This window comes from Ovis aries, chromosome 2, assembly GCF_016772045.2.
Source record: "Ovis aries strain OAR_USU_Benz2616 breed Rambouillet chromosome 2, ARS-UI_Ramb_v3.0, whole genome shotgun sequence".
In the NCBI taxonomy this organism is placed as follows: Eukaryota; Metazoa; Chordata; class Mammalia; order Artiodactyla; family Bovidae; genus Ovis; species Ovis aries.
In genome coordinates, this window is record NC_056055.1 from 244,048,090 (window position 1) to 244,075,651 (window position 27,562).

General features: G+C 43.2%; 1 protein-coding gene across 11 annotated transcripts in view; it reads right to left on the bottom strand.

Moving 5' to 3' along the window:
• ZBTB40 (zinc finger and BTB domain containing 40) overlaps nucleotides 1-27,562 on the bottom strand; it is a 76,392-nt gene that overhangs the window by 19,936 nt on the left and 28,894 nt on the right. For 8 of the 11 annotated variants that reach the window (XM_060411464.1, XM_042244599.1, XM_060411463.1 and 5 more), the window contains 5 exons: nucleotides 16,572-17,326; nucleotides 15,981-16,114; nucleotides 6,845-7,034; nucleotides 6,089-6,246; nucleotides 1,963-2,155 (listed from right to left, as the gene is read on the bottom strand). In XM_060411464.1, coding sequence (XP_060267447.1) covers nucleotides 1,963-2,155; nucleotides 6,089-6,246; nucleotides 6,845-7,034; nucleotides 15,981-16,114; nucleotides 16,572-17,253 — 1,357 coding nt within the window. In that variant the 5' untranslated portion in view covers nucleotides 17,254-17,326. Of the gene's footprint in view, nucleotides 1-1,962; nucleotides 2,156-6,088; nucleotides 6,247-6,844; nucleotides 7,035-15,980; nucleotides 16,115-16,571; nucleotides 17,327-27,360; nucleotides 27,467-27,562 lie in introns of all 11 variants that reach the window. The other 3 variants (XM_060411465.1, XM_060411462.1, XM_060411460.1) reach the window with 1 other exon arrangement.

Here is a 27,562-nt window from a genome sequence, read left to right on the forward strand (position 1 = left end):
TTTATTTGAAAGCAAAGAAAAATCAAAACTATCGGGCATTCCCTTCAGCTCTGCAGATGCTTAAAAATTTATTCTCCTCTCTGGCCCAGTGACTCCGCTTCTGGGAATCTAGCCTTAAGAAATGATCTGAAGGCAAAAAAAAAAAATGTGTACAAAGACTTCTGTCACTATGTATATCTGTGGCTGATTCACGTTGATGTATGGCAAAAGCCAGCACAATATTGTAAAGCAATTACCCTCCAATTAAAAAAAGATATTTGCCACTAAGAAACTTGAGATGATGATGATGAAGAAGATAACTAACATTTACTGAGTGCCTATCATGTGTGTACTGAAGCCTGTGGTTTTCCCAGTAGCCTTGTACGGATGTGAGAGCTGGACCATAAAGAAGGTGGAAGTGAAGTGAAGTGAAGTGAAGTGGCTCAGTCGCGTCTGACTCTTTGCGACCCGTGGACTGTAGCCCACCAGGCTCCTCCGTCCATGGGATTCTCCAGGCAAGAACACTGGAGTGGGTTGCCATTGGTGCTGACGAATTGACACTTTCAAACTGTGGTATTGGAGAAGACTCTTGAGAGTCCTTTGGAAAGCAAGGAGATCCAATTAGTCAACCTTAAAGGAAATCAACCCTGAGTACTCTTTGGAAGGACTGATGCTGAAGCTGAAGCTCCAATACTTTGGCCACCTGATAGCAAACAGCCAACTCGTTGGAAAAGACCCTGATGCTGGAAAATATTGAAGGCAGAAGGAGAAGAGGGTAACAGAGGATGAGAGGGTTGGATGGCATCACTGACTCAATGGACATGAACCTGGGCAAACTCCAGGACATGGTGAGGGACAGGGAAGCCTGGCAAGCTGTAGTCCATGGGGTTGCAAAGAGTCTGACATGACTTGGCAACTAGACAAGGACAAAATTATGTGCTGAGCTCTGGGCTCAATGTTTACATATTATCTCATAGTAGCCATGAAAATGAAGGAGTAGGTACCATTCTCACCCCTATCTCATGGAGGAAAGAAGGAGGTTCAGAAGGGTTAAGTCACTTACTCCGCGTCACACAGCTACCAAAGAAGGCAGGATGCAAACCCTGGGAATCTTGCCAGACTCCGCCGTTAGGTTACATGTGCTCCTGGATACGGGCACAGGCAAAACGGCCTATGTATCCTGATAGTGGAAACTAAACAGCCTTAAAAAAAAAGTCCAGAACTCTAGGGAGTAGTCTGAAATCTGGAGAATGTTTAGGTTACACTGTTAGGTGGGGGAAATGATAAAATGCAGTAGAGTATCTCAACACTGTAAAAATAATGTGACAGAACGTGTTAATACTGACATCATCAAGTGGGATTTGAGGGTCTTTCCTTCTTTATTTTTTGAACAGTTCAGGTTTGTATAAGGACATGTTATTTCTATCAGCTAGTAAAAAAGTTGTCTCACTTCCCAAATCCCTTTTTCTGAAACCCATCTCAGTCTCAAATGCTCCGGGATGGGAGGTGGGGTGGGGGGGGGGGGTGAGAGTGGGATTGGCTAGCGCTGGGTTGTTTTTCTAAGGGATGGGATGTGGGCCCATTAACCCAAACTGGCTGGACACGAGGGGTGGTCCACTCTGGGCACTGCTGGAAGCAGCCAGCACTCCAGTGGGCGTGAGGGCGTCGGGAAGTGAGTTCGTGCTGCTCATGTCTGTGAGCCCATCTGCTCCACAGGCGTTCAGCCCCGGGAAAGCCGTACTTTCGTAAACCCTGAACCAGGGGAACATCACAGGGGAGTTTAATGGAGAAAAAATTCTCGGATTTCCAATCCTAACTGCAGAAACACTGAGAATCACTGATGGGAGATGGCAAGTTTCTCTTTCACAATGGCCTTTCCTAACACTGTCTTATCTCCCCAGTGAGGAGCCAAATGGGGAGTTTTAAGCTATCGTTTCCTGTTAACAGTGATGCCAGTCCAGAGAGTCAATAATGAACTTATACCTGTGGTGCTCGGCAAAGCGGCTGATTTCTGCAAGTTCTCCAGCAGAAGGCCCAAGTCGGGGAATGCCATCTTCACAGCCTGCAGCAGTTTTACCAGACTCTCAGCACTCAGGGTCTTCTCTTCAGACATTCTGTGCAACAAATTTTCTATCGTCTCCTTGGGTGTTCGGCCCTCACAGCAATTCAGAATCACCTGCAGTGGCGAGCAATCAACCCAACACCAGTCACTGGCAATTCTAAGCGTGTCTGACACACCACTGGAAAGCCCAGCGAGACCGCATTACAGGCTGCCCCGTCTCCAGGTCTTCTCCTGCTCATCTCTAGCGCTAGCTGTCACAGTCTCTTCCTTATTCTGTTTCAGTGAAATCCAAAGCATTCTCCAAGCAAACAGCTCTATGAAAATCCTTCTCTTTCAACTGCAGGGCTGTGCATATTCTTTACCTCACTGCATTGTGCAAAAATATTCTTAGGCTAGGCCTACGTGACAGAGCGAGCAGTTTACATCAAAGCTTTAGACCGGGTCTGTTCAGACACTAAGACGGAGAAATCGACTCCAATAAATAAACATGGCTACAGTGTTTTCCTGTTTTATTCAATAAAGTGCCCAGAAGTTGCAAGTTCAGAGCAATTCTGTTACTTTCCTTCCTTTACTGATACAGCAATTTGGACATCCAGATACTCTGTTCGTCTGTGGTCTCCGAAATAACAGATCTAAAGTGCACTTCCGGATTATTTTCCTTGTGGGTTCCTCATTGCCCCTCTCCTCCCCAGTGGCCACAGGTACCAGTTCCAGGCATCACCCCACGGTTCTACTCACTGGTTCTTCCCTGGTGTTCTAGAGGGTTCTCTGAGTCAACAGGGCACAGGGCTCCAGCAAAAGGGTGAAAAGCCAAATCCCTGACAGTTACTTTATAGCTATAGAACTAATTCTTCATGGGCTGCAATTCACTCTATATAACTTGGTTCTTGTGGATGACTTTGGGGATTATTTCAGTACATGTAGTCTATAGGTTCACAGTAACTGAATCCTGAGGTTTCCTTTGGGAAAATGCCAGCTCTCAGGGGAAAGAGTTAGGCAGATCAGTCATTGTTGCATGTCAGAGGATGCCACTATCAAATTACTCCCATTTAAAAAATAATAAATTCAGGTATAAAACCAAATTGGTGTTATATATGTAAAAGGAGTATTATATCTATGAAAGGCATGTATATATATTAATAAATTAAGTTGTCATATTTCTTGTCCATATAGAACACGAAGGTCTCATACATATCAGATTTCTATCTACTAAATGAGACATAATTTGAAATAAGGGCTTGTATCTAAAAGCTATTCTGATTTCCATGTTACCTCTTAGATCCTAAGCGATAACCTGATCCAAAATGAGGTAGGCGGATACTGGTAAGAGTGAGAAGGAACTGCTAAGCCAGACAGGCCTAGTTTAAAACCAAGTTCTAAAATGTATGGCCTCTGTGACCTTGGGCAAGTTATTTAAGTCTTTAAACCTTAATTTCCTCATCTGCAAAAGAAAATAACAATACCAACTCTTACACAGTTGTTATGAGGATTCTCTAAAATGAAGTTCCCATTTGTAGAGCCAAGCCTAACTCCTAGGACAAGAGATTGCTAGTAAATGACAGTGGTTACCAATATTAATAAGAACCAAGATGCACAGGGGTTAAGAGATATGCTTTGTTCACTTATTTATTAAAAGAAATTTTTTTTAATGTGGACCATTTTTAAAGTCTTTACTGAATTTGCTACAATCTTGTTTCTGCTTTATGTTTCGGTTTCTTGGCCAGGGGCATGTAGGATCTTAGCTCCCCAGCCAGGTATGAAACTGGCGCCCCTTCACTGGAAGGGGAAGCGTTAGCCGCCGGACCAGCAGGGCCGCCCCAGATGTGCTTTGTTTAGGAGTCTGGCTTCCCGTGCTGGCCCCAAGCAGCTGTGCCTTTGGGTGCACCGCTCACACTTCTAAAGCTTCTGTTTCTTCATCTTTAAATTAGGGTAATATGGGAAATGGCAACCCACTCCAGTTCCCTCACCTGAAAAATCCTGTGGATGGAGGAGCCTGGTAGGCTACTGTCCATGGGGACGCAAAGAGTCAGATACGACTGAGCAACTTCACTTTCACTTTCTTTCCCCCCCATAAAGTTACTACAAGGGTAGAATTCAATAAGGCTTAAAAGGTCCTCAGCATGTTGCTTGGCACACAGGAAACAATAAATGCGTGGCAGCTATAGTAATCACTATTTCTGTATCTGTCTCCAAGCCTGAAGTAAAGAAATGCCTATCCACCACTTCTTACAGAGCCCAAGGCATGTTTGCAGAAGGGCCGTGGTACTTGGGATTAGCATCACTCCAGAAGAGAGGACGTTCCAAAGGCCCGAAACAGCACGTTTCATACCATGAAAACACTGCGCCTATGTGATCGACGTCCACCTCTGCACTCCTGCCTTACTACACTCCTTCAGTTTTAGCGAGAAAGAGTAGCTTAATGAAGCTCTGGTGGAACCCCAATCCTAAGAAGCGTTTTTGTGATTTATAACTAATTTAAGTTCTTCTGCTTCAGCCCTTTCTGTCAAGCAAACTGAAAGTGACAGAAGACAATGGCGGGGTGGCCTGCCGGGCTGCGGAGAGCGAGGCTGAGCGTGGGCTCTACCCGGAAGTGCTACTTTACCAAGATAATGAAACAGCTCAGAGGACACATTCAATCTAGCTAATGAGGAAAAGGTTTGAATGAGTAACTGAATGAAATCACTAAACAAGGAATGGGGTACTTCTAGAGCTAGAAGCAACTTACCTAAACTGAGTGCCTAAAATTACACTTAATCTGAAGTCTAAGGAGAAAACAGGGGTTTAATCTTATCCTGTGTGCATATCATCTTTCTCAAGAAGTTCAAAGGAGTTAAATTTTTAAAAATATTATTTTTAAAATACAATTTTGAGATGAAAAGTTTTCCCATTGTATATGAAAAATATGGCAATGCAATATCGTCGAGAATCAGAAAATCTAGGATCCATTGCCTCACTGTCAATCCAATACTCAGCCATCACACCAAGGTTCATAAACATTTTTTCTCCTGAACAGTTAAACCACTTCCCACAGTTTGATGGCATGAAAGTTCTATCTCCCTATTTCTTCCTTCCCAATATCAAAACATTTTTAGCACAAAGTTGAAATCGATAACACCAACAAATACAGTTATCTAGTTGGCTTGAGAAGTCATGCCAGCAGTTTTATGAGGATTTTAGCAGCTGGTGGGAGAGCAAATTGGTACAACCTTCCTGAAGGGCAATTTGGCAATATAGATCAAACACTTGAAAAGCTTGACACTCTCTCTTCCGAAATCTCACTTCTTAGAAATTCCTCTGAGAAAATAATCTGAGATGTATGCGAAGACCTATGTGCAAAATGACCCGTGCAGCATCGTTTACCACAGCAAAATACTGGACCAGCAAAAAATAAGAAAAGGATTCCCAACAGGGAAGCATCAAAGAGTCATGGTATAGCCACTCGAACAGCATACAGCTACCATGATCCATACTGTAGGCATGGAAATACACTCACAATATATTCAGTTAGAAAATGAACTCACAAAACTATATGATACTCCCGTCCCAGCGTGATTTAGACGAGCAAAGCGGGAGCACGGGCTCCAAACTGTTAGCAGTGACGATCTCTGAGTGCTGAGATGCTGGGAGGTTTAGGTTTTCTCCTTTCTGCTTACTTTCCCAATTGTGACTTCTTTACTTATACTTACTTTAGTAAGTGACTACTTACTTTAGTGACTTTATCACTAAAGATGAACAGTGTTACCATTTCTGTAAAAAGTGTCATAATAATTAGAAATGTGCCTAAACACACACATACCTAACTCTTTTGGGGGCAAAAGAGTTACGGAGTCAGAATCTTACGGAGTCAGAGCAGGGACAGCCATCTGTCCATGCATCTAAAGATGCAGGGGATACAGGAGGCGTGAAGTAAGAACCCGAGCTTTCAGGCGCTTACCGTGTAGCATGTGAAGAAATACTGCAAGGGGAAAGGTGCTCTGTGCCACAAGAGAGGCTTAAAAATAAGTGTCACATGAGTTCAGGAGGGAGCAAGAGACACTGGACAGTTACCCTTTTCTCAGAGCCAGGCAGGAATTCCTCCTCCACTGTTTCCAGGAACTCCAAAATGGGTCTCAGCTGTGTTACACACCGGATCAGGTCCTCTTTGTGTTCCAGTAACAGAACAGACAAGGTCTTTCCCTCCTCTGTGCTCCCTGGGGGAGAAAGAGCTGGAGACGGACAAGGGAAGCTAGTCAATTTGAAGAAAATGACAGCGTGGTTTGTCAAGAGAGATCTAACAGAATAGTAAAGTGATTCTCAGCCTGTTCTGAGCACCCGAACACAGAATCTCTTTTTGGAGAGGAAAATACTTTATTATTCCGTTTAAACTCTTCTATGAAAGGGAAAATGTTTCATTTATCTGTCGAAACACAAAGCGGTAGAGCCAGCCAGAGGTTAACGCCTGGTCGGCAAGGCCACCGCTTTGTGCCTAACCCAAACGAGAAACCTCAGCCTTTACATGCTGTCAGGAAACCAGTCCACCCTGGGCATGCCAAACACTGATTTGGACGTGTGGCTTTTGAAGGGCAGGAGAACACGGATGATATTCTGCAACTTCAAGGTGTCAGATTTAGCTAACTAGGGGGCAGAAATGAAAACTCAAATTCAGTTTGTATATGTTAACACGCAGCCTCTGGAACTACAGGTAGAAATTTATGTGCAAATCACTTAATAATAAGCCACTGAAACATGGGATCGCTCGAGCAAGCTTTGTAGCATCTTCCCAGAACAAAATGCAGTCACTCGGGTGGGTGGGGTTCCTCCTACCTTTCGGCCGCACTGCTTCTATAGCCTCCGGCTCTCTGTCTGACAGTGCTGTCTCGACTGCAGGATTGGAATCCTGGTACAGCCGCAACAGGGACACAACGGTCTGAACATCCAGGCTCTCACTTCTCACTTTATCCAGGATTCTCTGAAATGCTGATTGTCCTTCTCCCTCAAGGCATCCCATTATGGTCTGCGGAACACAAGTGCCCAGAAAGTGATGAGGCAGGAATCCTACGCTTCTTGGATTGAGCAAGCAGGCCCTCAACAGTATGATCCCGGCTGACATGGCCTTTCTATGACATTTGATGTTACTATCGCTTCTGCAACACAATTCTCTGGCTTCCTGACATAGAAGTGTTTCGGAAGTGTTTTGGTAAGAACTTGTCTTTCTGAACTGAAGTGAAGTCGCTTAGTTGTGTCCGACTCTTTGCAACCCCGTGGACTGTAGCCTATCAGGCTCCTCTGTCCATGGGGTTTTCCAGGCAAGAATACTGGAGTGGGTTGCCATTTCCTTCTCCAGAGGATCTTCCCAACCCAAGGATCGAACCCGGGTCTCCCGCACTGCAGGCAGACGCTTTACCATCTGAGCCACCAGGGAAGTCCACAGCCCAGTGCCTTTCTGGACACTCTTTCTCTGCCTTCCTCGATGGCTCTTCTTTCAAATCCGTAACCAAAAGCAGTACCTGAGACTGGTCTCAACTCCGTTTTTTCTCCCTTATACACTCTCCTTTTGAAAAGCTCTCACACATGTCGCTTTATGAAGACAACCCTGAAAACCAGCGTGCTTGTCCTGAACTCTGTTTCAATCCAGAGCCACAGTGTCTGCTGGACGCAGCTGATCCTCCAGGGGTCTCAGCACTACATGCCTAACACCAAACCCACCTCCACGACTCTTTAAACCTAGAGCCCTAAAACGCCAACAACTCCAGGGGTAAAATAAACAATGTTAGCATTCGACTGAGCATCTCAGGCAGATGGGAGGAAGGCCAGCTGGAAGGCAGAATTAATATTTCTATCTCAGCAGTAATGAAAAATGTGGTAATCAAAACTTAATTTCATGTGGATAGCATTATGTATAATCTTTATATTCCTACTTGGCAAAACTACAACCTACCTCTGATGCTTTTTCATACTGATACGACAAAAGAAAATAGTTTTCTAAGGAGAGCCTTTAGAGAACAAAAATCTAAGGTTTTCTAGACACACACACACACACAGCAATATACACAACACAAAAGGATCTCATGAATATGTACACTGGCAAAGTTCACCCAGTTATTACATATTCTGACAGTAATTACATGTTTAAAATTATTGTTTAGAGAGACTTGATCTCCTTGCCTCCCAAATAAACAGGATTATAAATGAGTCAGACTCTGTGTTTCTTGAGTTTGCTCGAGCTTGTTTCCTGATCAGAAAGGACTGCATAAAGCTAACTTAAAAAAAAAAAAAAAGGTTCCTATGTTTTTCGGCCATCTCCAAAAGTAAAGAGATAAAATACATAATCCACACTAAGATTTTACTGGAATAAGCAACTTTCATGAACAAAATATAAATCATTTTGTCTCTATTTAAAAAATAATAAATAAGATAAAGATACCAGTTGAATGCCTAATTCTCTTTGGTCTCATTTATTCAGGCTTTCTGGCTTTCAGCAGTTGGCCTACAGTCTCTTTAGAATGGCTCTTCTTTGACAGCAGTAGGGACCTGTGGCAGGCAGCCTCTGAAATGGCTCCTAGTATGCCCGCCTCCAGGTTTTCACACCCTTGGCTGAGCCTCGTGACTCGCTTCTAAGAAAAAGAATAGGGGCCAGGTAGTGAGCAGGCAAGCGTGAGGCTGGGTCACTGTGGCTGCCATCTCGCCCCTGTGTGGACTCTCTCAGCGTCTTTGCTCTGGGGGATGCAAGCTGCCATGCTAGGAGGTGCCCAAGAGAGAGGCCCTCGTGGCAAGGAAGTCAGTCCCTGGCCAACAAACAAATGAGTGAGCTTAGGAAGAGACGTCCCCAGCTGAGCCTCGGCGTGTCTGCAGCCCAGGCTCACACCCTTAGGGCAGCTCCGTGAGGGACACTGAGCCAGGGACTCAGCTGAGCTGTGCCTGGATTTCTGACCCCCAGAAACTGTGAGGGCATAGATGCTTATTCTTTAAAGCTGCTGAAGTTTAAGAGAAATCCGTTCAACGTAGGAACATGGGAACAGGTATCTCCTAAAGACCCACGATTGTTCATACCCTTAGTTTTAAACTGGCTTCTTCCTCTTTATTTTCCACTTCCTCCCTCCCTCCCTCCGACCGACTCGTGCCCGTAGTTGATAACAGCCTACAGCTATCTCATTGTATCCTAGGCCACTTTTCGTTCACCCGAAGCTCTCCGGATATCCCAGGTCCGCCTCTCTCAGCATCCAATTTGTCTGCATTATCATTTCAGCTGGTGGGGAGGAGAAGCTTTCATCAATGGTGGGATCTGACGTGCTGCTCATTATCCTCACCACCGTCTCCTCCTCTGCCGAACTGCTCAGCAGTGAAATTAAAACATTTGTTAACTTCATTGCTCAGCAGTGACACTAGGGTGGCCATCTGGGAAGAGAAGCAGGGCTGGGCTGATGAAAGGGCCAGGAGTGAGCAGTCAGCTGCCGGGACGGCCCTGCTCCCGTCTCCTTCTTCCAGAACCTACTGCGGACCTGCATCAGAGCCAGCGCAGTTAACTGTTAGCTCCATCAGCGCCCCAGGCTGCCTGGGGCTCCACAGCAGAGTAAGCCCTTTTCTGGAAATAGGGAATCTGCCTAAACAGAAGGGTGTCACATATTGCAACAGGCTGGAACTCACTGATTGTTATCATGGAACAGAACTCTAGGAAAATGAACCAAAACAGACTTTTATTCTTCAACCAGACATTTAGAACCCCTTTGATTCTTACAGTTAAAAGCACTTCAATAAATTCATACCAATTCATGGTCACACAAGTACTCAAAGAACTTTAATCTATGAGTGAAATACGGGTCAATATATTTCAAGACGGCACAGTTTTCTTTCCCTCTATTGTCTGTGAAAAAAATTTTTCCCTCACACTCAGATCTTTTAATGGCATTTACTTATTTTCCCAACTGCCTGCCTACTGCCTTTGGACTTGTCTGGGTTACACCATACTCTTGCTTGCTCAGGCCTTCCCTGAATGCTGAGGGCCAGACAAGGGTAACAACGAGACACACCACGACAGCTCAGTGCCACCCCAGACGCTGCGCAATACGTGCCATCTACGTTACTCCTCACGCCAGAGCCTGCAGGCGTTATCACGACTACCTAAAGAAGAGTCAGAGAGGCGAAGTAACTTGCCCAGGGTTGCATGGCTGGTGAGCAGAATACCAGGATGAAAGGCCAGCTCACTTCACTGACCTGGCACCTCTTTCACAAGGTTCATCTTCCAGACTTTGAGTGTAACCATTCACTGGATTTTATTGGACTTATTAGGATCAACATCAGATGGAACACTGGTTAGCCTCCAGACAATCTATACCATTCCTCCTGGTCTCAATGATTAGTGCGGAGACTGGTATAAATAGGTGTTTAATAAATACTTGTTTAACTGAATGAAATTCCCTTCCCATAAGACCACCAGCCCTTTGAGCTATAGCTGCATATCTTAGACTTGATAATTAGCAGATATTTGAAAAAACAACTTATGTTTCTCTCTCATAGATCTGTAAAGTGAATCGTACCCCTTCACGTCTCAAGAAAGTTACCTAATTTTGTCAGTGAGCACAGCCCACAAAACACAGACCTGCACTTCTTAATAAACCCTTGAGGTCATGACACAGTTGAAAATACCAGGTTCACATAAGAGCCTTCAATGTTGTTTGCCTTCGAAACAAAGGTGAAGGAAAAAAGGATGCTACCAGGCCTTTGGTTTGGGAAGTCTTTCTAGAACTTTAGGTGAAAAGTAGATCAAACAGCAAGGAAATCAATAGTAGAAAGAGATATCTCCTTATTCTAGTCAGACTCACTTTGCTATATACACAATGATTTAAAAAGCAGGGCCATGGCTAGGAATGAAGAAAGCAGACAATTAAAGTTTTAGCATAAAAGCTGAAAAAAAGTGTAAGTTTCTGGTGGTCCCAGGCAGTAAAGAATCTGTCTGCCTTGCAGGAGACGGAGGTTCGATGCCTTGCTTGGGAAGATCCCCTGGAGAAGGAAATGGCTACCCACTCCAGCATTTTTGCCTGGGAAATCCCATAGACAGAGGAGCCTGGGGGGCTCCAGTCCCTGAGGTTGCAAATCGTCAGACACAACTGAGCAACTAACACTTTCACACTTTTCTTTTATTCAGCTCAGCCAGAAGCCCTTTAGGTCAGTACCTACTTTTTCTAATGGGTCAGAGATACTTCACTGAGATAAAGACAAGCGGAAGACACTTTCCCATCCCAACACCCCAGAGATTTCTCCTTAATCAGTGTTGGCTTTGGTTTCACACAAGTCAAGCTGCCCAGCCTCTTCTCATGTTGCTGCAATCACTGCTCAAGCAATGGCTTTGCCACCTTTCATCACTCATCTCAGGAAATAAAACAGTCAGGACACTGGTTCATGCGTCCTCCCTTAACTCAATCCAGGCCAACTGCCTATCTCGTATCTGTGTTTTAGGGAAAAAAAAAAAGGAACTGACTGGTCCATCTCAATCAGAATATCACTTATAACCTTAATAGGCCTCAAAATTACACATATAAGTGTAAATTATTTTTAACATTGAGCTATCTTTTTTTAAAAATTATTTTATTAATTTATTTTTGGCTGTGTTGGCTCTTTGTGGCTGAGTGGGCTTTTCTCTAGTTGCAATGAGCAGAGGCCACTCTCCAGCTGTGGTGCATGGGTTTCTCATTACAGTGGCTTCTCTTGTGGAACAGGGGCTCTAGGCTGCACAGGCTTCAGGAACGGCAACTCCTGGGCTCTGGAGCACACACTCGGTAGCTGCGGCGCACGGGGTTACATGCTCTGCAGCATGTGGGATTTTCCTGGACCAGGGATCAAACCTGTGTCTCCCGAATCGGCAGGCGGATTCTTTACCACTGAGCCACCAGGGAGGCCCAAGCTAATTTTTTTTTTTTTAATGTGATGATGATTAACCAAATCACCACCACCACCACCCACAAAAAAAAAAAAACAGTCAAAGCTATCTGGGAGCTAGAAATGTATAAACAGAACAACAGCAAACAAACTGTAGCTGAAATGCAGAATGCCTATGTGCCAGGATTTCTTTGTTGTCAAGACATTCTATAAAGATAGGGATCCAGCCTTATTTATGTTTTTTCCAAGTAACCAGCTCAATGCCTGGCACATACCAGTTGCTTAGTAAATATTTGCTGAATCAAGAGGAAAGCAAAGAATAACAATTGGGAAAATGGGTATTCAGCAACTCCTCAAAACACTGAGAGCTGTCAGCATCGACGCTGTGACATCTGCCATCACACATTAAGAATTTTGTAGGCCGTTAACTTCTCCAGCAACGCTTCTCAAAATGTAGTCTAGAGGTACCAAAAAAGCCATCCACGGGGAACTTGTTCAAGATGGAGATTCCCAAACTCTACCAGAATGTAAGATTCAGACTCTGGAAATGTGGTCTGGAGGCGTACATTTTAACAAGATCATTTTTATATACACTGAATTGTTATTCTAGAGACTGATGGCTTCATGTGAGACACTACACAGGCAGGTCAGGAAACTACTTTCAAGGGTAATGGCACCCATTTGAAAGCATGACTTGCAAATTAAGCTTAAACATCAACAGCAAACCATCTCATGTCAAACGAAGTGACCGCAGTACTAGGATATTACAAGGCATTAAGTGAAAAAGGAGTTTCAAGGCTGACTGGGTCCACAAACACTGAGTTAATGTATCAGCAAACAACAGCAGTCATCCCCTGTTGAGCTCCTTCTATGTGCCTGGCATTTTAGTATGAGTTTTACATAAATCTTAATTAATTCACAATGACCCTATGATGCAGGTGATAACACTCCCAAATTTTACAAATTAGGAACTCAAGACTTACAGAGATTAAGCTGATGAAGGTCACGAGGCTAGTAAACGGGGGGGTGTGTGTGTGCGTGCTCAGTCACTCAGTCCTGTCTGACTCTTCGCGGCCCTATGGACTATAGTCTGCCAGGCTGCTCTGCCCACAGAAATTCCCAGCCAGGAATACCAGAGTGGGGTGCCATTTTCTACTCCAGAGCTAGTAAATAGTAGAGCTAGATAAATAAATGGTATATACATACAATGGAACCCTGCTCAGCAATAAAAAGGAATGAATACGCAACAACCTGGGTGAACCTCAAAATAGTTACGCTGAATGCAAGAAGCCAGACCAAAGGAACACAGACTACAGGACTCCATTTATGTAACACTTGAGAAGATGCACGTTCATCGAGAGAGGAAGCAGACCAGCGTCACCTGGGGAAGGGTGAGTGGGAATGGGCAGGACGGCCAGATGGCCAAGGAATGAGTGGGAAGGGGCAGGATGGCCCGATTGCCAAGGGGCGTGAAAATATTTTTAGGGGGGATGGACATGGTCACTATCTTGACTATGATGATGATTTCAGGTTTCGAAACTTAGCAAACTGCAACCTTTAAATATGTGCACTTTGTTGTATGTCAATCATACCTCAAACTGTCTAAAAGAAATGAGAGTACAAGAGAGAAAGTGAGAGAAAGAAGCGTCCAGGGCCTATGCACAAGGCAGGGACTCCTAACTCTCTCCTGCTTGCTTGCTCTACATATATACACTTTTTTTCTTTTTTTTTTTTTTGGCCCTACCACACGGTTTTCCAGATCTTAGCTCCCCAACCAAGGACTGAACCCAGGACCCCTGCAGTGGAAGCGGCAAGTCCACCAAGGAATTCCTCCTCCAACTCTATGTTTAATTTAATTTAATCTTATGTTCTTACAGTATTTCCCCCTTTTTCTTTCTGTAGCTGAGCAATTTATTATAGAATAAAACAGAATAAGTTTTAAGTGTAGCCACCAAGTGTTTTGTAGAGCTCTTACTCTGACCTCTAAAACTGAGAAAGAAATAACATAATCCTATAAAGATCACCCAGGGAGAATCAGTGTTGTTGCAAAGTACTATTAACATTGTTGCCATCAAAGGATTAGGGCAAGGAGAAGGGGGGAAATGCTGAATGAATCCTTGTACAGCAAGTATTTTTTGAGCACCTGTTATGTGCCAGACACTTTTAGGTACCAGTGTTAAGAAAAAAAATGCATCAGACACAGTTTGAGTGAGTACACAGCTGGCACTAATAATTTGAAGACGACTGGTCTAAGGAGCGATGATGCCCCTCTGTAACTCAAGTTAGTGGACAGGAAGTCATGACAGAAAGCGAAGGTGTGTCTCTAAGCTATCGAGGTAACAAACTAGCGACAAAAATGATGGACTGGACCGTTAAGAGAACATCCAAGTGCAAAAATATAAAACCATCATGTCCTTCTGCATAATCAGTACAAAGAATACCAAGGATTTACAATCTGAAACCTCCCCTAAGAGCGTCATCAGGGTCCACGCAGTCTTGCAAACAGTTTATCTCTCAAGAAAACAATTTACAGCCAAATGTCAGTAAACCATGGTTGTGGTAAACACTTGACCTTGAATTTGTTTTTTCAAAAAAGTAACTTGTGGTGGGGCAGAGCAAGAGAGGCTCAAGAGGAAGGGGATATATATACACACACACACACACACTTAGGGCCAATTTGCATTGTTCAGCAGAAATCAACACAACACTATAAAGCAACTATCCTCCAATTAAAAGTTAAACAATAAAATAAAAAGCAACTTGCTATGAATTAGGGAACTATTCAAACAGTAGAAGGCATGCATTGCTTGGATGAATAGTAACTGGTGATCTAGTTGCTAAGTCGTGTTCGACTCTTGCGACCTCATGGACTGTAGCCCACCAAGTTCCTCTGTCTATGGGATTTTCCAGGCAAGAATACTGGGGTGGGTTGCCATTTCCTTCTCCAGGGGATCCTCCCGATCTAGGGATCGAAGCGGGGTCTCCTGCACTGCAGGCGGATTCTTTACCAACTCAGTCACCAGCAGTAACTAATGGCCACTAACCTGCCCACAGCACCAGAGGAGGCCTCCCCACCAGACCCGCCAGTCAGATGAGCAAGCCTGCAGGGCAGCGCCCGCCCACTCTGCCGGCAGCCCTCAGAATAAGAGGTGAGGCCACGAGAAAGGGGAAGCAAGGGAGTCCTAAGTGGCCATGTGGTCAATCCTGCACCGTCAGGTGTGAGGAGCCGGGTAGTGAGGGAGCCCACTGGTGGGGGCGCATCTCACCGAGATGATGAAAAAACAGAAAACATCAACCAAGTAACAGAGATGATAAGCATTTGCCAGTTTTCTGTAGGCAACACTGAACATTTATACATATGCAACATACACGTATCATTTTTACCCCACTGGGAGGCAATAACTCAGTGTGTAACACAAGAGCTCTAACATCAGAACGCTTAGGTTTGATTTCTTGCTCAGAGTTTAGTTTCATGACCTCTGCAACCTTGGCCAAGCTATCTCACTTCTTTGAGATACTTCTTCTCATCCATAAAACAGGGATATAAAATAATAAAATAGTATCCACTTCAATGATCTTTGTGAGGATTAAATGAGATAACTAACATATGTACCAAGCATAGCACAGGAAAAGTATTCAATGAAAGTTTCCGTTATTGTCTGAAAATAGCAAACGTATTCCTAAAAACTGGATGCAATTTACTATGTAAGTTTACATTAAATCCTTTTTGTATCATGTTTTCAGTATCTATGATTATTTTGTTTTCTGTTTTTATTATTTGATCTATGATTTCGGGTTATCTGTGACTACCTTCTGCCTCATTTTATCCCTGATTAATCAGGAGGAAATGGTAACCTCAGTTAAGTATCCCGGTTCAACACTGGGGATTCACCTAGGGATCAAAACGTGTCTTTGTTTTGAAAGTACCTTGCCTAGCACTTTTGTAAGATTGTCCTTTTAGCAGGTAAATGGCTCCCCCCGCCCCCGCCAAAAAAAAAACTTAAGGTTTGAAAAAAATTGAGACCCTGATACCTGATGCTATCCTGAGAACACGGAACCAGCAAACAAATAAAACTCATGTACCTACCTGCTTCTGCACATCTTTAATTTCTGAACACTCTTCTAGTCTTTTTAAAACATCCTGGGTAATCAAGAGTGCGTCTGAAAAGATTTTTTCATTTTCTAGAAGAAAATTCAGCTGGTAATGTTTCCCCTCATACTCTGAATGTAAAACAAAACAAAATTTAAACAATCAGTGGCTGATTACTTGAAATGATTTTTACAAGCATAAGCTGAGAACTTTTAGGTCACGCACTGCATTTATAAATGGTATCTAACATATCAATTATGAGCAGCAGAAAACACCATTTCTTACAGCTTCCTCCTTTGTGTCATCTTCCTCCTAGTTAAGATAATGGGTAAAAATAAAAAACGGTACATGGTTATTTCAATACAATACTGCTTTTCTGCTCCGTGGTTCACCTTCAGGCTTCCAACACTTAAAACCACAGACGTGCTTAAAAGAAGAATGCCCTAGTACGATTATTGCATTGGATCTTGGTTTCCAATCTAACAGTGGTCTTTGACAAGTTTATCAATGAAACAAAAAAAACTCATAAAGGTCACTGAGTCCATAATAGAAGGATAGGTTACAAAATAACGATTAAGTGAATATTACCTTGTTCTGCTCCCTTTGCCTCCCTAAAGGTTTGTACAACAGGGGAGGAGGGACAAACTTCAGCTGACTGAGCCACTGGGGTGTCTGTGTGCCCCTGAACCTCCTGGGCAGCGGAAGGATCCGCTCTCATCTCTTGCACCGCCGCATGGACCCCGTGTTTCACCTCCGCTCTCACGGGGCCCCCTGGAGGAGCGGAGACCTCCGGGGAAGCGGGATGCTCTCCAGTACCCTCGGAGGAAAGGATTTCCGTTTCAGGCTTCTCCGACTCCTTCCTGGATGGCTCTGGTGGTGCGGAGACGTCCCTCACTACCTGACCCTGGACAGAGCAGTTTACGAGGCTGGCCAGAAGGTTTTTACAACTAACGGCCACGTCGAACATCTGTAGGCTGTCGGCTAAGGAGATGATTTTGGAGAAGTTGTGCTTGCCCACAGGCAGTTTGCCGGTGTACATCATTTCCAACAAGAGGGCAAACTCCTCGGGGCTCACGACGGATGCATCAATGGAGATGGTGTCTGTGTTGTCCAGCAGGGTTTTGAACAGGAGGCTGGCAGCAGCCAGGACCAGCTTGTGGGCCCGGAAGTAAATGGTCCCGATGGAGATGGTGCAGTCACAGAGCTGCTGCTCCTTGCACAGTGTGTAGAGCCTCTGTAGCAGCTGCCGGCTGTAGTTGGGGAGCTCCATCGTGTCAGCTCTGTCCGAGGAACCCCCTTCCTCTCTTCTTCCAGAAACGCTTGGTGAGGGTCAGCACGCCATCCTGGAGGAACCCCCAGAAATGCCACGTTAATGCTTCACAAGCACACAGGGAAATGCCCTGAATGAAATATTAAGATGAACATGCAGTTCACTGGTTCATTCAGCAAATGCTGCTGAATAGGAAGGGCTGGGTGCACTGAATTAATCATTATGATAACTGGTATGGGTTTGACTGCATGAGAGGGACTCTGCTTGGTGTGCCATCTGGATGATCTCATTTGATCCTTACAAGATACTCTAACCTTCCCATTTCACAGATGAGACTGAAGCTCAAAGAGACTGAGAGAACCAGCCTAAGGAAAAACAGCCACTAAACGGCATGCCCATGTCTCACTGATTTCAAAACTGTCAGTCACAACACTGCCAAAGGTGTCTGCTCTCGAGCTCTCAGCCAACCGAGGAGACAAACACCCATGAACAGGTCTGCAGTGCAGCGGCCTGCCTGCAGCACTGGACACGGGCCATCACTCCCCGCCCTCTAAGATGCATCTCTCGCTTGCGCCTGCACTGCACAGGGGCCTCTGCACCGCTCTGGCCTCTAAAATCTTCTCTGCTCCAGGACTGTCATCTCACATCTTATCTTCTCTCCCATCTCATTCCACGCCTCTGAAACATGTACATGCTCAGAGCTTTCAGATTTCTCTCTTTCGCTCAGACCCCCCCCCCCGAACCCCAGATGCACACTTGCAGCTACCTACTGAGCATCTCCAACTGGAGGCCCGATCAGCTTCTCAAACTTAAACTCGAGCTCCCCTGCCATCTTCCCCGTACTTCACGGCAACTCTGTCCCTTCTTGTTGTTCAGATACAAAACCTGGAAATCATTCTGGACTCCTGCTTTTTCTCATGTCCCTTATCCAAGGCTTTATAAATCCTGTTGGCTCTATCTTCAAAATACATCCCAACTCCAACCACTAATCACCACCTCCCCTGGCTCTACTTTGGTCAGCCCACGCCATCATCACCTTTTATGTGGATTACTGCAACAACGTCCTAACTGGTCTCCGTGCCTCTGCCATTCCGAGCCCGACCTCTCTCTACCCAACCCTACCTTCAACCCAGGAATCAAGGTCATCGTTTAGCACAGTCAGGTACCGTCACTTTGTACAAAAGAATCCGTGGTTCCTGGTCTCAGAGTAAAAGCCAAATGCCAGCATCTGACGCTGGCTGTCATTAGCTCTCGAACTCATCTTCCGCCCCATTCCCCCTCACCCGTGTGCTGAAAGCACCAGGCCTTACTTGCTGCTCATGGAACACACGAAGCACACTTGTGCACAGGTTTCTTCACATGTGTGTGTGGTTCACTCCCGCTCCCATCAGGGCTCTGCTCAAAGGCCACAGATCAACGAGGCCTTCCCCGACCATGTTCTTTAAACAATAGCCTCTTCTCCAACCTCAGAACGTTCCATCCCTCTTCTTCTATTTTCCATCATAGCTACTGACACGTTTTTATTACTTACTTATTATGTACCTCCCTTCACTAGGAATACAAACTCCATTAGGAGAGGAGCTTTTCCCCCTCATTGTCTGTTGTATCCCAGTGCTTAAAATTCTGCCTAACACGAACACTGTTAGTTGGTGGATTGAATAAATGAATGAGAAAAAATGTAATGATAGAGATTTGTACCTAGAAGCCCAGCTTGGGGAACAGGGATATCCAAAAGTCAGAGTGAGGTTTCTGAGGAGGAGCTAACAGCTAACCTGCCTTAAGAAATGAATAGGCACTGATGAGGTGAAAAGAGAGGGGAAAAAGGCATTCCAAGCAGGGAAGCCTGTGGGAAGCACACAGATAAGAACACATCACACAGTGGCAGGAAGGAGGTTCAGGAGGCGGGAGCATAAGGACATCAGTGATAGTGGGACATAAAGAAGGGGACAGGGAGGGCCAGGACACAAATCTGGAGAGGCAGGCCGAGGTTTCGCCCACAGAGAGGCACACAGACCACGCTCAGGGGCTTGGATTTAGCCTAACGGCAGTGAGGAGTCGATAATGGCTTTGAGGGACTTTAACTAGGACAGTCACGTGGCCAGATACGCATTTGGGAATATCTCATCCAAGCGACACTTGTATAGAATATGAAGGGGATAATGCTAGAGTCAGGCTCTATTACTGCAGAAGTTCACGGAAAAATCACTGAGGGCTTTGACCAGCAGAAGCGGTAATAGAGGGGAGAGAGAGGTAGACAAAAATAGTTAGAAGTGTAACTGTCATGACTTAGGATCTGAAGAGATGTGAGGGAAGTCAGAGACAATCCCCAGGTTCCTGGTTTGGTGAGGGAGTCATCCAAAATGATCCAGATAACATGAAAGAGATAGTTTAGGGAAGGAGACATCCAGTTCTGTTTTGGGTTTGAGGATATTATGATGATAGCAAAACTATATAATCTCACTTGTATAAATTTTTTAAAAACTACAGAAAGGATGGAAAGACGTTTATCGAAATAACAACGGTGGCCTTTGTTAGAAGGAGAACGACTACCTTATCACTCTACCACTATTTCCTTATTTTCCCACATTTAAAACTGACAAATAGAAATGAAAATATCTCCAACTTCTGGCTTCCAGGTTTCTCGTCTGGCATGTAAGGAGATTAAAAGTCACCATTCTACCCTGACAACAAGTGAAAAGGTAAGTGGAAAAATCAACAACGCTTCTCAGCTCTGTCAGAGAAGCGAAGTCAGTGGGCAAAAGCAGTGCCCCCAAACTGGAGAAACAGGCAGAGAGTCACAGCTTCTCAGAGAGAAAGCCACCAGCAGAAGCTCATGGGAAACAGCACCAGGATAGGAAAACTAAGCTTAAGTTGACAAACTGATAGAGGCTCAGGGTGGACAAGTCTGAGAGTTAAAAACCCCAGAGGGATGGAGGCATAATTTTGTGAGTTTTAACTCCAAGAGTTCTACTGAGTTCTAACAGCATATCTTGGAGAAAAATTCCCTTCTGTTCTGGCAGGAGGAAGGAGAAAGTAATCATTTTAAAATATGACAAAGCATTCTGTTCTTCTCAACAAGGTGTAGAATCAGAAGAAAATATTTTACCAGAGTCTAACCTAACTGGAGGAGGGGGAACACCCAACTTCAGCCCATTCTAGTCATCCTGAGCCACTTAAAGGTGTGGCGGGCGGCGGGTAAAGTACTGCTGAAGTTCATAGTCCGGGGCACAGGCTTGCCAAAAACTGAGACCAACTGCCTGTAAAACACACTTCCTCCTCCTCGCACCTCACCACCTCAGTGTTCTAAATATGCCAGTTAAAGCAGACTGTCAGAGTGGACCAAAAGACAAGACCCATCTCATGTTGTCTATCAGAAACCCACTGAAAGACGCGTATCGATTATAGTCAAAGCTTTCTACCTAGGAACGGTCACGAGGCAGGGATGTCTCATTTCACCACTGCTTGTCAATATCATTCTGGAGAAAGTAAAGGTGTACATATGGGAAGGAAGGCACAAAACAGCCTGTTCACAGATGACATGGCGTCTGATGAGAGGGTGTACAGAAAATCTGAAGGAACTGAAAAAAAAAGTTAGTACTAATGACAGCAAACTTTAGGGTACAAGGTGAATAGAAAAGTTAATTGCTTTCCCCATCAGCAATGAATAAGTGGAATTGGAAGCTAAAACATTCCCATTTCAGCTGCACCCCAAAAAGTAAAATTTAAAAAGTGAAATACTTAAGAATAAGTCTAACAAAATATATATAACATGTATACGAGAAAAACTACTAAACTCTGAGGAAAGATATCAAAGAAAAACTGAGTAAACGGAGAAATATTCCATGTTCATGGACAGGAAGACTCAGTGTCAAGATTTCAGTTCTTCCTAACTTGATCTATAAATTCAAAACAATCCTAATCAAAATCTCAGCAAGTTATTTTGTGGATACTGACAAACAGATTCTAAAGTTTATATGGGGAGGCCAAAGAGCCAGAACAGCCAACTCAGAATCAGCGTAGAAGGGCAAAGCAGGAGGACTCACACTGCTCAGCGCTCAGCTTCGATCCTCAGCGGCAGAGCCACAGCAAACTAAACAGTGTGTGACCGGCGGAAGGGCGGGCAGACCCACAAAATACAGCCAGGTGACCTGTGACAATGGAGCAAAGGCAGTGTGACGCAAAGACAGTATTTTCAACAAATGGGGCTGGAACAACTGGATGTCCGTATGTGAAAAAAAAAGAAGAATCTATTAAATAGACACAGCCTTCACAAATTTAACTCAAAACGAATCACAGACTTAAAAGCAAAACACAATACTATAAAACCCCTAGAAAACAGCACAGCAGAAAACCTAGATGAACTCAAGTATGGCAACGACTTTTTAGATATACCGCCTGAGCCATGATCCCTGAAAGAAATCACACATAGGATGGATTTCATTAAACTTAAAGAACTTCTGCTCTGTGAATGATTATGTTAAGAGAATGAGAAGACAAGCCACAGAGCAACAGTCTAGGAGCAAATATCTGCAAAAGACACATCTGTTAAAAGGCTATTATCCAAAACATACAAAGAATTCTTAAAACTCAACAATAAAAAAAAACCAACCTGATTAAAAAATGGATCGAAGACCTTAACAGACATCCCACCAAGAAAGAGCTACAGATAGCAAGTAAGACTATAAAAAGATGTCTAACTTCATATGTTATAAGGGAATTGCAAAGAAAACCTATTAGAAACACCAAAACCCAAATCACTGACAACACCAAATGCAGGTGAGGATGGTTGGCAACAGGAACCGCTATTCACTGCTGGCAAGAATACAAACTGGTACAGCACTTCGTAAACGGTTTAGGAGTTTCTTATAAAATTAAGCATGCTCTTATCATACGATCCTACAGTTGTGCTCCTTGGTATTTACCCAAACAAACTGAAAACTTACGGCCACACAAAAGCCTGCACGCAGATGTTTACAGCAGCTTTATTCATAACTGCCAAAACTTGGAACCAATCAAAACATCGTTTATCAGGTAAATGGATAAACTGTGGTACATCTCAACAATGGAATATGATTCTGTGCAAAAAGAAATGATGTATCAAGCAATGGAAAGACGTCGAGGAAACTTAAAATGCATATGAGTAAGTGAAAGAATCCAACACAAAAAGGCTACTGTATGTATACAACCATACGATATTCTGGAAAACGTAAAATGATGGAGATAGCAGAAGATCAGCGGTGGCCAGTGGTTAGGAGTAGGGAGGGATAAACAGGTGAAGCATGGAGGGTCTTTAGAGCAGAGAAACTATCCTCTATGGTGAATTCATGTATCAGACACAGGACAAAATCCATAGAATGCATGAAACCAAAACTGTACCCTAATGTACAGGAGACAGGGATCAAGACTATCCTCATGGAAAAGAAATGCAAAAAAGCAAAATGGCTGTCTGGGGAGGCCTTACAAATAGCTGTGAAAAGAAGAGAAGCAAAAAGCAAAGGAGAAAAGGAAAGATATTCTCATCTGAATGCAGAGTTCCAAAGAATAGCAAGAAGAGATAAGAAAGTCTTCCTCAGTGATCAATGCAAAGAAATAGAGGAAAACAACAGAATGGGAAAGACTAGAGATCTCTTCAAGAAAATTAGAGATACCAAGGGAACATTTCATGCAAAGATGGGCTCGATAAAGGACAGAAATGGTATGGACTTAACAGAAGCAGAAGATATTAAGAAGAGGTGGCAAGAATACACAGAAGAACTGTACAAAAAGAGCTTCATGACCAAGATAATCATGATGGTGTGATCACTCACCTAGAGCCAGACATCCTGGAATGTGAGGTCAAGCGGGCCTTAGGAAGCATCACTACAAACAAAGCTAGTGGAGGTGATACAACTCCAGTTGAGCTATTTCAAATCCTAAAAGATGATGCTGTCAAAGCACTGCACTCAATATGTCAGCAAATTTGGAAAACTCAGCAGTGGCCACAGGACTGGAAAAGGTCAGTTTTCATTCCAATCCCAAAGAAAGGCAATGCCAAAGAATGCTCAAACTACCGCACAATTGCACTCATCTCACACGCTAGTAAAGTAATGCTCAAAATTCTCCAAGCCAGGCTTCAGGTATATGTGAACCGTGAACTTCCAGATGTTCAAGCTGGTTTTAGAAAAGGCAGAGGAACCAGAGATCAAACTGCCCACATCTGCTGATCATGGAAAAAGCAAGAGAGTTCCAGAAAAACATCTATTTCTGCCTTATTGACTATGCCAAAGCCTTTGACTGTGTGGATCACAAGAAACTGTGGAAAATTCTGAAAGAGATAGGAATACCAGACCACCTGACCTGCCTCTTAAGAAACCTATATGCAGGTCAGGAAGCAACAGTTAGAACTGGACATGGAACAACAGACTGGTTCCAAACAAGAAAAGGAGTCCGTCAAGCCTGTATATTGTCACCCTGCTTATTTAACATCTATGCAGAGTACATCATGAGAAATGCTAGGCTGGAAAAAGCATAAGCTGGAATCAAGACTGCAGAGAGAAATATCAATAACCTCAGATATGCAGATGACACCACCCTAATGGCAGAAGGTGAAGAGGAACTAAAAAGGCTCTTGATGAAAGTGAAATAGGAGAGTGAAAAAGTTGGCTTAAAGCTCAACATTCAAAAAAAAGAAGATCATGGCATCTGGTCCCATCACTTCATGGGAAATAGATGGGGAAACAGTGGAAACAGTGTCAGACTTTATTTTTGGGGGCTCCCAAATCACTGGAGATGGTGACTGCAGCCATGAAATTAAGAGACGCTTACTTCTTGGAAGGAAAGTTATGACCAACCTAGATAGCATATTCAAAAGCAGAGACATTACTTTGCCAACAAAGGTCCATCTAGTCAAGGCTATAGTTTTTCCAGTGGTCATGTATGGATGTGAGAGTTGGACTGTGAAGAAAGCTGAGCCCCGAAGAATTGATGCTTTTGAAGTGTGTTGGAGAAGACTCTTGAGAGTCCCTGGGACTGCAAGGAGATCCAACCAGTCCATTCTAAAGGAGATCAGTCCTGGGTGCTCCAGTACTTTGGCCACCTCATGCGAAGAGTTGACTCATTGGAAATGACCCTGATGCTGGGGGGGATTGGGGTCAGGAGGAGAAGGGGACAACAGAGGATGAGATGGCTGGATGGCATCACTGACTCAATGGACGTGAGTTTGAGTGAACTCCGGGAGTTGGTGATGGACAGGGAGGCCTGGCGTGCTGCAGTTCATGGGGTCGTAAAGAGTCGGACACGACTGAGCGACTGATCTGAACTGAATGCAAACTAAGGACTTCTGGTAATAATCATGTATCCATGTAGGTTCAATGATTGTAACAAATGCATCACCCCGTTTCAGGATAGTGGGAGAAGTTGTGTGGGGACAGGGTTATATGGGAACTCTCTGCACTTGACTCTCTATTTTTCTGTGAACCAAAAACTGCTCTAAAAAATAAAGCTCTTTTATTTAAAAAATAATTTCCAGTTAGGAATGTACATTTTTCAGTATTAATCACCCCAAACTGTATGTTGTATCTAACACTGCAGAACATACATGAATTCATATAACTTTTTTTTAAGTTTTCAAAAGAGCATCTTGAGAACATCCAGCTATACTGCTTGTGCACAGCTTGTCTGCACATCTGCATTATAGCAACACATACTTTGTGAAGACAGATAAGCTGTGGCCTAGGAGCTACCTGACTTGCTGAAATAGCAGTAGCAGCAGGAATAGGACCGGAATATTTCCTGATTCTTGAGGAAAACGGGGAAAAAAAAATCTGTAAGACTTGAAACAGGCAAACGTAGGAGCTATCTTCAGAAAAAAAAAAAAAGGGAGCTAATTCTGAAAATCTGTACATTATTTTAATATCTGAGAAAAAAAAGTCAAAACAGAATTTGATTTGCAAATAAAACAAAGTAAAAACTACCAAACAAGATGTGGTTTTTCTAAAGAACAAATGCTATCAAGAGAATGTGATTTTCTTCCCAAGGCAAGAAATAGGCCCTATGGATTATAATATGTCAAAAGTAATGCAGACATAAATCCTTTTAAACAAACATATTAATAAGGATTATATTTTTAGGATAAACTAAAACTTTAAAATGTTGCTTTGGAGGGCATTCTCCTGATCATTGTTGGTCAGTCTTTCATTAGATTAAAAAATACAGAGAGCCACCAATGATCCAGAGGGAGGCATTTTGAGCATTAACTACAGGATTTTTGTGGTCAGTTATATCATATTTTTGTAAACAACTAAATTAGATAAGAAAATAATAAAATAACTGTAATAGAAAAAGCAACTGAGCAGGGTTTAAAAAATTGAACCAATTTATGTCTATTTTAGTAGACACTAAAAACATGGTTATAAACTTGAACAAGAAAAGGAGAATGGGGATAGTTAAAGCAGAATAAATTCAAGGGTGATCAAAGGTTACTTAATGAATATGAGTTGGTAAAGTTGAAAGTTTACTGAGATTAATAGGAATACTAATTAAGGAAAGACTTTTGGCAAAATGGCACACTGAGCTGATGTAAATGGACCTTTTCCTCCCACTTCACACACAGAAATGCTAGATAAAACATAACAAAAATGCTTTTAACATATATAGTCAAACTTAAAAAAAAAAAAAAAAAGGAAATCCCCAGGCACCTGAAATGAAAGTAACATCAAAGTCAAAGCTGGAACAGTAAGTGGGATTTGAGACCACGGTGGCCCGTAGGGTTTAAACTCCAAATCAGAACTCAGGCTTGGAGGAGAAAGCACTAACGCTCACGTGGAGACTGGAAATATCGCTTCAGGCAGGTAGAATTTAGGGGAGTTGGAACTGAGACCCTTGCACAAAGCCCAGACCTCAAATACCTATTCCTCCTTGATTTGCAGTCTGAAAAACCTCACTGGCGCAGGGAAACGGCAATAAAAGTTGCTAATTATCTGGTTCTTGAATAGTGGAAAAGGCACTTCCAAGAAATCTAAAACGCAGGCCTATGACATAAAGGGTGAAGGATCCAAATCTATATTCTGTATCACACAAGAATCTTGAGCTGAAAAATTAACATAAAATCTGGTCTTTGACACGCAGGAGAAAAAAAACAGAATACTTTCATAACCCAAAGCACGGAGACACACAGGGAAAAAGAAAAACATAGACAGAAAAGAGCTCACAAACCATACGAGGAAGACCTGAATGTGAAAGGGAAATTTATAAAAGCGACAGTAAAAGGTATCAAACGGGATCTTTGAAGCAGGAGTAGGGAAACTTCTTAAACATGGCCCCAAAAGCTTTTAAAAAAAAATGAATTTGACTATACTGATATTAAAGGTTTCTGTCAAAGAACTCTAGCCTATAGATACGATTAACAGACAATGGACAAATCATAGAACCAGGAGATATTTGCAAAGCTTAAAGACAAGGAATTAATTACTAGAATATATAAGAAATTCCTGGAAACCTTCAGTGAAAAAAATTCAACGGGGAGAAAAATGGGCAAATGATGTAACTGAGCAATTCAGAAGAGAAGCTCACTTAACTGGCTAACAAGTAATAGTAGTTGGTATAGTAGCAGTACAGCAGTAATATTTATTATACATTCAGGGAGTACTTCCTATTCTCAGGAATATGCTCTACATATATTAACTCATTTTATCCTCTTAATAACCTAATGATGCAGAAGCTATTATTATTCTCTCTTACTAATGAGGACACTAAGGTCCAGAGAGGGCAAGTAATTTCTCTAAGGTCTCACAGTAACAAATAGTAGAACATAAAATTGAACCCAGGGTAAAAATTGGTGGTATATAAATTCATATAGCTATTCGGGAAAAACGCTATTAATATTTAGTGAAATTTTCTGTGCATATATGCCTTGTGCCCTAAGAATCATATTCCTGGATACATTTCCTTCAAAAGTTCTCACATAGGTTCATAAGAAAACATTGCCAGAAAGACCACTGAGCCATTGTTTTCGGTAGCAGGGAAACAGGAAGTAATTTAGATGTCAATCATTAAAAGAATTTAGTGATATGCAGATAGATGTGTAGAATATATGGGCTTCACGGGTGGTGCTGGTGGTAAAGAACCCACCTGCCGACACAGGAGACATGAGAGATGTAGATTTGATCCCTGAATTGGGAAGATCCCCTGGAGGAAGGCACGGCAATCCATTCCATGGACAGAGGAGCCTGGCAGGCTACAGTTCATGGGGTCACAAAGAGTCGGACATGAGTGAAGTGACTTAGCATGCACACACAGGCAGAATATCTACTACGCAATAGACAGCATTAGA